The sequence below is a fragment of the Rhea pennata genome, unplaced genomic scaffold, assembly GCF_028389875.1.
Source record: "Rhea pennata isolate bPtePen1 unplaced genomic scaffold, bPtePen1.pri scaffold_173, whole genome shotgun sequence".
NCBI lineage: Eukaryota > Metazoa > Chordata > Aves > Rheiformes > Rheidae > Rhea > Rhea pennata.
In genome coordinates this window covers 36031-46157 of record NW_026907642.1, presented here as the reverse complement: position 1 = coordinate 46157, position 10127 = coordinate 36031, and the positions used below count along the sequence as shown (strand labels likewise).

The 10127-nt window shown below is 72.9% G+C and overlaps 1 protein-coding gene across 1 annotated transcript; it reads left to right on the top strand.

Moving 5' to 3' along the window:
* Positions 1–3118: 3118 nt before the first annotated feature.
* On the top strand, positions 3119–8878 carry DEDD2 (death effector domain containing 2). The gene is made up of 4 exons (XM_062600950.1): positions 3119–3903; positions 3994–4104; positions 4206–4337; positions 8423–8878. Exons 1-4 carry the CDS (start codon positions 3438–3440, stop codon positions 8788–8790), a joined length of 1077 nt encoding a protein of 358 aa, XP_062456934.1. The 5' UTR covers positions 3119–3437; the 3' UTR covers positions 8791–8878.
* The last annotated feature ends 1249 nt before the right edge of the window (positions 8879–10127 follow it).

The following is a 10127-nucleotide window of genomic DNA, read 5'->3' as shown; positions in this document are numbered from 1 at the left end:
GAGCGGGGGGGGGGAGCGCGCGTCACTGCACCGGCGCGAGGGGGGCGTGGCTTACCCCGTTAGGGGCGGGGCCTCGAGAAACGGGGGCGGGGCCTGCGGGGGCGGGGGCGGTGTGCGCATGCGTGCGGCAGCCTCCGCACGTGGGTGGGCACGCGGTGGCGCCTGGGCTGGGGGGGGGGGCGGCGCACGTGGGTGCGCACGCGTGGGGCCGTGCGCGGCGTCAATGCCCGCGCGTGGCCGCCCGAGCACGCGGCCCGCCCGGGGCGCTGCGGCGGCGGGCGGCCCCCGGGGGGCCCGGGCGTGCGCGCGGCGTGGGCGGAGCGGCGTGGGCGGAGCGGGGCGCGCGCGGGGCCTGGGGCGGGAGCGCGCACCGGGGCTTTGCACGGCGCGGGCGCGCGGGCTGGCGCGGGTTGTGCACGCGGAGTACGGGAGCGGTGTGCACCCGAGCGTGCGTGGGGCTTGCGGGGGGGGGGTGCGCAGGTTTTGCGTGGGGCACGTGCGGGGTTTGCACGGAGCAAGGTGAGCAGAAGATTGCGCGTGCGGGTGGTGCACGCGGGTGCGTGCAGTGGACGCGGGAGGTGCACGGGTGTGCTTAGCATCGCGGCGTTGCGTGGGGCCGCGCCGGGGGTTGCACGGGGGTGCGTGGAGCAGGCGCGGGCGTCGCGCGGCCGCTGCGCTGCCGGCGCAGCCTCCGCCCGCCTTACGCCAGTTGCGGCCCGCTTCTGCGCCTGCGCGGCGGCGGGGCGGGGCGGGGCGCTGGGGCGGGCTAGCCCCGCCCACACACGTGGGGTCACGAGGACGCCGGCCGGGGGTCCGCGTGCCGGGCGTGGGGGCGGGGGGGTTATGACGCACGCGCAGGCGGCGGTTGTTTACGGTGGGGGAGGAGGGAGGAGCGAGCCGCGCGCATGCGCACGGCGGGGGGCGGCGCATGCGCGGCTGGGCGGGCGGGGGAGGCGGCGGCGGCAGCGCGTGCGCGGAGGGGCGGGGGGCCGCGCAGGACTGCGCCAGGGCGCGTGCGCAGAGGGGCGGGGCCGCCCGTGGTGGTGGGGAGGGGACGCGCGCGCGCCGGCGTGGGGGGGGGGGGGGGCGGCGCATGCGCAGAGTCATCGAAGGTGCCAGAAGGATCCGAGCGGCGGAGGCGGCGGCGGCGGGAGCGGGGTGAGGGAGGCGGCAGCGGCTGGGCCGCGGCGGCCGCTGGGAGGCTGCGGGCGGGACGGTGTTTCTGTGGGAAAAGGCCTAGTTTGGGGGTGTTGTGCGGGGGCTGTTCGTGGGGACTGGGCGGGGAGGGAGGAGGAGCGGCCGTCATGGCGGCCGTGGAGGGGGGAGCAGCCGTCATGGCGGCTAAGGGGGGGGAACGGCTGTCATGGCGGCCGTGGAGGGGGGAGCAGCCGTCATGGCGGCTAAGGGGGGGGGAACGGCTGTCATGGCGGCCGTGGAGGGGGGAGCAGCCGTCATGGCGGCTAAGGGGGGGGGAACGGCCGTTATGGGGGGGAAACGGCTGTCATGGCGGCTAAGGGGGGGGGGAAACGGCTGTCATGGCGGCTAAGGCGGGGGGGGGGGAAACGGCTGTCATGGCGGCCGTGGAGGCGGGAGCAGCCGTCATGGCGGCTAAGGGGGGGGGGGAACGGCTGTCATGGCGGCCGTGGAGGGGGGAACGGCCGTCATGGCGGCTAAGGGGGGGGGGGGGAACGGCTGTCATGGCGGCCGTGGAGGGGGGAACGGCCGTTATGGGGGGGGGGGGGGAACGGGCGTCATGGTGGCCATGGGGGGGAACATTTGTCATGGCGGTCATGGGGGGGAGAGCGGCCGTCATGGCGGCCGTGCGGGGGGAGCGGCCCTGATGGTGGCCATGGGAGGGGGAACACTTGTCATGGTGGTCATGGGGGGGGGGAACACTTGTCATGGCCGCCATGGGGGGGGGGGAATGGCCGTCATGGGGAGGGGTGGCCGTCATGGCGGCCACGGGGGGGAACAATTGTCATGATGGCTGTGGAAGGGGAGGAAGTGGCCATCATGAGGGTCACGGTGAGGGAAAGCAGCCGTCGTGGGGGTTATGGCCGGGGAAACAGCCATCGTGGGGGTCATGGCAGGGGGAAGCGGCTGTCATGGTGGTTGTGGGGGGAGTAACAGCTGTCATGGTGGTCAGGGCGGGGGGGAAGGGCCGTCGTGGGCGTCATGGCCGGGGGGAAGCTGCTGTCACGGGGATCACGGCGGCGGGGAAGCGGCCGTCGTGGTGGTCGTGGAGGAAGTAGCAGCCGTCACGGTGGTTATGGGGGAGGGGAACGGCCGTCATGGCGGGGGGAAGGGCCGTTGTGGTGGTCGAGGGAGGGGGAACGGCCGTTGTGGCGGTTGTGGGGGCAAAGCTGCGGCCTGCCCGGGGAGGGGGCAGCAGCCCCGTTCTGGGGGCTGTTCCGAGGGAATGGGCAGTGGGGCGGGGGGGCCTCGGCGTGCGGCGGAACTGAGCTGGTTGCGTGACCAGGAGTAGCCGGCTTGGGGGGGAGAATGTTTGGGGTGAATCTGCCGGGAAACGGTTGCTGTAGCGCCCTGTGTTGGGGGGTGAGGTGAGAAAATGGCTGTTGTGGGGGTTGAGATCGTGGCGGGGGGGGGGGCGGCCCTGCTCCTAGCGGCGGGCTCGGCGGGGGGGGGGAGGCGAGATCGCGGCAGCGGGCAGCCGCGCCGGTGCTGGGGAGGCCGCAGGGCTGGAGCGTCCTGGTGCGGGGGGGCCGCGCCCGCTGCGGGTGCCCCACGGAGGATCCTTCCCCCCCCCCGGCTTTAACCAAGGCGGGGGGTGGGTGCGGAGCGGAGCCGCGTCCTCCGGCTGCCGCAGTGCTGCCCCCGCGCGGTGCCGGGGCCCTCGCGCCGCGGCCGTGAAACAGCATTTTGCGGCGCAGGGCGGGGGCCCCGCGGGGGCCTGGGGGCAGCGATTAGCGCCGGGCGGCCCCTCCCTCCCCGCTCCCTCCCCCGGCGCGCCTGGCCCTGCCTCCGCCGCGGGGGGGGGCCGCAGGGGGCTCGGCGGAGGCGCTGCCCGAGCGCCGGAGTCGCGGCCGCCCTTGGCTTCGCGGCCGCGCCGGGCCGGCTCTTGCTCGGCGTCTCGCTGGCCGCCCCCAGCTCCCGCTCACCCCGCCGCTGGCTCCTCCCGCAGGTGCCGCTTGACCCCGAGGGCTGCCGGGGCCGCCTGAGCCTGCGCCGCCTCCCTTCTCGGCAGTCTGCGGGAGCCCAGGCAGAGCCGCCCTGCTGCGGCGCTTTCCAGCGGATCCCGGCGTTTCCGCCCGCGGGCTCCGGCGGAGCTGCCCCCGTTTCGGCCTGGTCGAGCCCCGAAAGCTTTGGCGGTGGAGTCCCTCCGAGCCCTGTCGCAGCTGCACTCGCTGCAGTCCGGTTCCTCGCGAGTCTTCCGGCGAGGGACCTCCGAGCGCCTCGAGTCGCGCTCCGCGGCGCCCATGGCGGAGCCCCGGCGGCCGGTGATCTCGCAGGCGTGGGAGGAGGACGAGTGCCTGGAGTACTACGGCATGATCTCGCTGCACCACCTCTTCGAGGTGATCGGCGCGCAGCTGACGGAGAACGACGTGGCCGTGCTCTCCTTCCTGCTGGACGAGACGCAGCCGGGGCTGCACCCGCTGGACCCCGCGCTGTGGGCGGTGGCGGGCGAGGACGAGGCGGGCGCGCAGCCGCCCTCGCCCCTCCTGGAGAGCTGGCGCCGGCGCCGCCGGCGTCCCTGCCGGGCCGAGGGGGGCTGGGAGGCGGCGGGCGAGCGCCGCCGGCCCCGCAGCGGGGTGGAGCTCCTGCTGGAGCTGGAGCGCCGCGGGCTCTGCGACGAAACCAACTTCCGGCAGCTGCTGCAGCTCCTGCGGGTGCTCACGCGGCACGACCTGCTGCCCTACGCCGCGCTGAAGCGGCCGCGCACAGGTACCGGCCGCGCTCCGGCGCAGCGGGCTCGGGAGGGGCGGGGGGGGGCGAGCGGGGCCGCTCACGACCCCCCCCCTTCCCCGCCCTCAGTGTCCCCCGAGCGCTACACCTACGGCCCCTCGGTCGCCGCCTCCGACCGGCAGGTCGACAGCTGCCTCAGCTCCGCCTCCGCCGAGCCGCGGCACGAGCACTGGGAGACAGGTAGGAGCGGCCGCCCCGGAAGCCCCCCGCCGCCCCCCCCCCCCCACGAGGGCCGTGGGCGTGGGGCAGCGCCGCTCACCGCCCCCGCGACCCCCCCCCAGCCTCCACGTCCAGCAAGCGGAAGCGGGTGAGCAGAGGCAGGACGAGGGCCAGCGCGCTCAGCCGGCGGCGGGGGGCCAAGGCGGCCCCCGCCCCCCAGCCGGAGGCCCCCACCCCCACCAAAGTGACCTGTGGTAGGTGTCCGCGCGGCGCCGGCGCGTCCCCGGGCTCCCTCCGCCGCCGGAGCGGGCCGGGATTCGGAAACTGCCCCGTGTTTGTGCTGGGGCGGGGGGCAGGAACGGGCGGCCTCGGGCGCCGGCGCCCCGGGGCGGATCCGCTGCCGGCCCCGCTCCTGCTCGGAGCAGCCCTGCCGCGGAGGGGCCGGCAGGAGGAGGAGGAGGAGGCGGCGGCGGCGGCGGCGCCCGCCCGCGCCTTCCCCGCCCCGCGCGCTCTCCTGGGCCTCGCGCGGCCGGGCCGGCGCCCGCCGTCGACGACGACCGCTGCCGGCGTTCTCCCGTGCGAGCGTCCTGCGCAGCGTAGTGCGGCTCCCTCCGCTCGCCCCGACGGACTCCGCTCGGGGCCCTCGGCGCCGGAGCGGGAAGGTGCCGGCGGCGAGGCTGCGTTTCCCCTGACAACCGCCCCAGAGCCGAGGCGTCGCCGGCGGGCGCAGATACCGGCGCCCCGCCCCTGGCCGCCGCCGGGGCCGGGCCGGCTCCCCGGGCGGCCTTGGGGCCCGGCCCCGGCTCCTCGCCCGCGGCCCGAAGGGGAAGGCGGCCCCCGAGCAGCACGTAAGGGCGGGGGCGGGCCGCGCCGCGACCGCTCTCTCACCCTTTGACCAATTTGCAGGCCATGGGTTCTAACGAAGAAGGTTCAAAAATAATTCAGTGAGTGTCAAAACTGCCACTGCACCGTGCAGCTTAAGACTTCTGGCGGGTAGGTGCACGGACCGAACCGAGAGCTCCGTTCCACGCTAGGTCGTTGCCTGTGTTTCATGATGATGATGGTGGTGAGGATGATGACGGTGGTGGCGATGGTGCTGAGGTCGGCCGCGCGCCGGGGGCAGAGCTCCCCCCCGCCGCCGCCGCCACCTCCCCGCGGGGCCCGGCAGGCGCCGGGGCCTTTCCGCCACCCGACTCCGTGTCCTATTTTTCCCTTTCGTTTTTTGTTCTCGTTTTTGTGCCCGACTCTTGATGCCAGTTCTCGTTGTCGTTGCTGCTGCTGCTTTCGTTGCTGCCGATTTTCTCTCAAATCCCACCCCCCCCCCCCGCACCCGCTTTCTCCAACCCGTTTAACTTCAGGTCGCTGAGCCAAAAGCCTCGACGGCCGCGGGGCGCCCGCTCCGCTCCGCGCGCTGGGCAGGGAGACGGCTCCGGCGCTCCCGGCGCTCCCGGCTCCCTTCCGGGCCGGCCCCTCCCCGCGCCCGCGCGCTCCGGCCGGGGCGAGCCGCCCTCGGCGCCCCCCGCCCCGCCGCCGGCCCGCGCGTGCCCGGGACGCCCGGGTTACCCGTTATTTCTTGCCGTTTTACCTTGTGCTGAAAGATTGAACCTGTTTCTCTTGGTCCGCAGTTGGAAAGCAGCTCCTCCCCCCCGCAGGGAAAAGCGTAAAGTATCAGCTCATGCAAGAAACTGGTAAAAAAAGAAAAAAAAGAAAAGGAATGACAAAAAGTTACAAAAAGTGACAAAAAGCGACAAAAAAAGACAAAAAAAAAAAAAAAAAAAAAAGCGAGCCCAGAGAGGGAAGCGCAGGCGGCGCGGGGCGGGGGGCGCGGGGCGGGGGGGGCGGGCGCGGGGCTGCGGCGGCGCCTCCGCTCCCCCCGCGCCGGGGGGGCCCCGCGCTCTCCCGTTGATGCCTCCGCAGGTGCCGCCGCCGCGCGCCCGAGACGGCGGAGGGGACGGCGGAGCGTACGTAGCCCCCCGCCGCGCCCCCCGCCCCGCTGCCCTCACCGGGGGTCCGGGAACGCGGAGGAAAAGAAAGAAAAGGGGGGGGGAGAAACCCCGACCCGATCCCCCCCCCCCACCCGGGTTGGGCCTGGCCCGGCGCCGGGACGGGTGTCGCCGGCCTCCCGCTGGCGCGCGGCCGCAGGCGGACCCCGCTGGGGGGACTGGGAGAGAGAGACTGGGGAGAGCGGCGACTGGGGAACTGGGAGAGGGGAGAGCAGGGACTGGGGAGGCAGAGCGGGGACTGGGGGAACTGGGAGAGGGGGGAGCAGGGACTGGGAACTGGGAGAGGGGAGAGCAGGGACTGGGGGAACTGGGAGAGGGGGGAGCAGGGACTTGGGGGATGGAGAGAGCAGGGAGCAGGGGGACGGGGCTGCACTGGGAGAGCAGGAACTGGGGAAACTGGGCTACAGAGCAGGGGTGGAGCTGCACTGGGAGAGCAGGAACTGGGGGAACTGGGCTATGTTCCCAGTGTGGAGCAGGCACTGGGCATACTGGGGACAGTGGGCTGCAGAGCAGGGACTGGGTGAGCTGGGAGCATGTTCCCAGTGCAGACGAGGGGTGGGGGAGACTGGGCTGTACTGGGAGAGCAGAAGCAGAGAGGAGTGGGCTGTGCTGGGAGAGCAACTGTTGAGGGCACTGGGGAACTGGGCTGCGTATCTAGTGCAGAGTGGAGACTGAGGGCACTGGGCTGTACTGGGAGAGGAGGGACTGGGGTTACTGGGGCCGTGTTTTCAATGCAGTGCAGGGATTGGACTACTGGGAGAGAAGGGAGTGGGAGAACTGGGAGAGCAGGCACTGGGGCTGTGATCCCAGTGTGGAGCAGGGACTGGGGGCACTGGGACCATGCTCCCAGTGCAAAACAGGGACTGGGGGAACTGGGTGTGCTGGGAGAGCAGGAATTGGGGGCACTGTGGCCGTGTTCCCAGTACAGAGCGGAGACTGGAGGTGTTGTGGCCACATTCCCAGTGCAGAGCAGGCAGTGGGGGAAACTGATCTGCAGAGCAGTGACTGGGCTGAACTGGGAAAGCAGGGACTGGGGGCAGTGGGTTACAGAGCAGGGACTGGTGAAATGGGAGAGCAGGCACTGGGGACACGGGACAGCGGGCCACAGAGCAGAGCAGGGATGGGAGACACTGGACTGTACTGGGAGAACAGGGACTGGGGCCACTGGGCTGTACTGGGAGAGTAAGCATTGGGGCACTGGGCTGTGTTGCCAGTGCAGACCAGGAACTGGGTGAACTGGGGCCATATTTGCAGTGCAGCGCAGGCATTGGGGGCACTGGGAATGCTGTGGTTGCGTTCCCAGTACAGAGCAGGCGCTGGGAGCACTGGGAGTGCTGTGGCCACGTTCCCAGTACAGAGCAGGTGCTAGGAAAGCTGTGGCTGTGTCTCCAGTACAGCGCAGGAACTGGGGGCACTGGGATGGCTGTGGCCATGTCCCCAGTACAGAGCAGAGACTGGGGGCACTGGGAGCGCTGTGGCCCCGTCCCCAGTGCAGAGCAGGGACTGGGAGCACTGGAACCGCTGTGGCCACGTCCCCAGTACAGAGCAGAGACTGGGAGCACTGGGATCGCTGTGGCCACGTCCGTCCCCAGGGCAGAGCAGAGACTGGGAGCACTGGGATGGCTGTGGCCCCGTCCCCAGTGCAGAGCAGAGACTGGGAGCACTGGGATCGCTGTGGCCACGTCCCCAGTACAGAGCAGAGACTGGGAGCACTGGGATTGCTGTGGCCATGTCCCCAGTACAGAGCAGGGACTGGGAGCACTGGGATCGCTGTGGCCCCGTCCCCAGTGCAGAGCAGGGACTGGGGGCACTGGGAGTGCTGTGGCCACGTCCCCAGTGCAGAGCAGGGACTGGGAGCACTGGGATCGCTGTGGCCACGTCCGTCCCCAGTGCAGAGCAGGGACTGGGAGCACTGGGAGCGCTGTGGCCCCGTCCCCAGTACAGAGCAGAGACTGGGGGCACTGGGATTGCTGTGGCCACGTCCGTCCCCAGTGCAGAACAGGGACTGGGGGCACTGGGAGCGCTGTGGCCCCGTCCCCAGTACAGAGCAGAGACTGGGGGCACTGGGATCGCTGTGGCCACGTCCGTCCCCAGTGCAGAGCAGGGCCTGGGGGCACTGGGGGTCGGCGAGGTCCGGCTGCGGCGGCGGCGGTGGGGGACGCGGCGGGGGGACGTGGCAGCGCCCGGCCCCCGCCCACGGCCCCGTCTCTCTCTCTCTCTCTCTCTCTATCTCTCTCTCTCTCTCTCTCTCTCTCTCCCTCCCTCTCTCCCCCCCCGTCTCCGTCTCTTCCTCCCCGTCGTCGTCGTCGTCGCCGCCGCCGCGGCGGGCGCCGCAGACATCCGCCTGCGCGTGCGGGCCGAGTACTGCGAGCACGAGGCGGCGCTGCGGCAGAACGTGGCCTCGAACCGGGCGCCGCGCCTGGAGCGGCAGCTCGACCTCTTCGGCCAGGCCAGCACCGTGCTCAAGTCGCGCGACCTGGGCTCCATCATCTGCGACATCAAGTTCTCGGAGCTCTCCTACCTGGACGCCTTCTGGAGCGACTACATGAACGGCTCGCTGCTCGAGGCCCTCAAGGGCGTCTTCCTCACGGACTCGCTCAAGGAGGCCGTGGGCCAGGAGGCCATCCGGCTCCTGGTCAACGTGGACGAGGACGACTACGAGGAGGGCCGGCGGCTGCTGCTGGAGAGCCTCGGCGGGCCCTGAGCCGCGCCGCGCCCCTGCGGACGCTTCCCGGCCACCGCGGCTCCGGCCAGGGCCACCACGGCTCCGGCCACCGCGGCTCCGGCCAGGGCCAGGGCGGCTCCGGCCACCGCGGCTCCGACCACCGCAGCTCCCGGCCACCGCGGCTCGGCCAGGGCCAGGGCGGCTCCGGCCACCGCGGCTCCGACCAGGGCCAGGGCGGCTCCGGCCACCGCGGCTCCGGCCAGGGCCACCGCGGCTCTGACCACCGCGGCTCCGACCACCGCAGCTCCCGGCCACCACGGCTCCGGCCAGGGCCAGGGCGGCTCCGGCCACCGCGGCTCCGGCCACCGCGGCTCCCGGCCACCGCGGCTCCGACCAGGGCCAGGGCGGCTCCGGCCACCGCGGCTCCGGCCACCGCGGCTCCGACCAGGGCCAGGGCGGCTCCGACCACCGCGGCTCCGACCACCGCAGCTCCCGGCCACCGCGGCTCCGGCCAGGGCCAGGGCGGCTCCGGCCACCGCGGCTCCGGCCACCGCGGCTCCCGGCCACCGCGGCTCCGACCAGGGCCAGGGCGGCTCCGGCCACCGCAGCTCCCGGCCACCGCGGCTCCGGCCAGGGCCACCACGGCTCCGGCCACTGCGGCTCCGACCAGGGCCAGGGCGGCTCCGGCCACCGTGGCTCCCGGCCGGGGCAGCTCCCGGTGCGCCGCGCACGCCCGCCTTGACGGTGTCCGGCTCCCGGTTCCGCATGTGTCCGGTCCCGCCTCGGGGCTTCCCGGCGCGGCCCGTTCCCGGTGTCTCCGGCCCCATTGGTGCCGGTTCCCAGTGTCTCCAGCCCTGCTGGTGCCGGTTCCCAGCACGGCCCGTTCCTGGTGTCTCCGGCCCCATTGGTGCCAGTTCCCGGTGTCTCCAGCCCTGCTGGTGCCGGTTCCCAGCGCAGCCCGTTCCCGGTGTCTCCGGCCCCATTGGTGCCAGTTCCCGGTGTCTCCAGCCCTGCTGGTGCCGGTTCCCAGCGCAGCCCGTTCCTGGTGTCTCCGGCCCCATTGGTGCCAGTTCCCAGTGTCTCCAGCCCTGCTGGTGCCGGTTCCCAGCGCAGCCCGTTCCTGGTGTCTCCGGCCCCATTGGTGCCAGTTCCCGGTGTCTCCAGCCCTGCTGGTGCCGGTTCCCAGCGCAGCCCGTTCCTGGTGTCTCCGGCCCCATTGGTGCCAGTTCCCGGTGTCTCCAGCCCTGCTGGTGCCGGTTCCCAGCGCAGCCCGTTCCCGGTGTCTCCGGCCCCATCGGTGCCGGTTCCCAGTGTCTCCAGCCCTGCTGGTGCCGGTTCCCAGCGCAGCCCGTTCCTGGTGTCTCCGGCCCCATTGG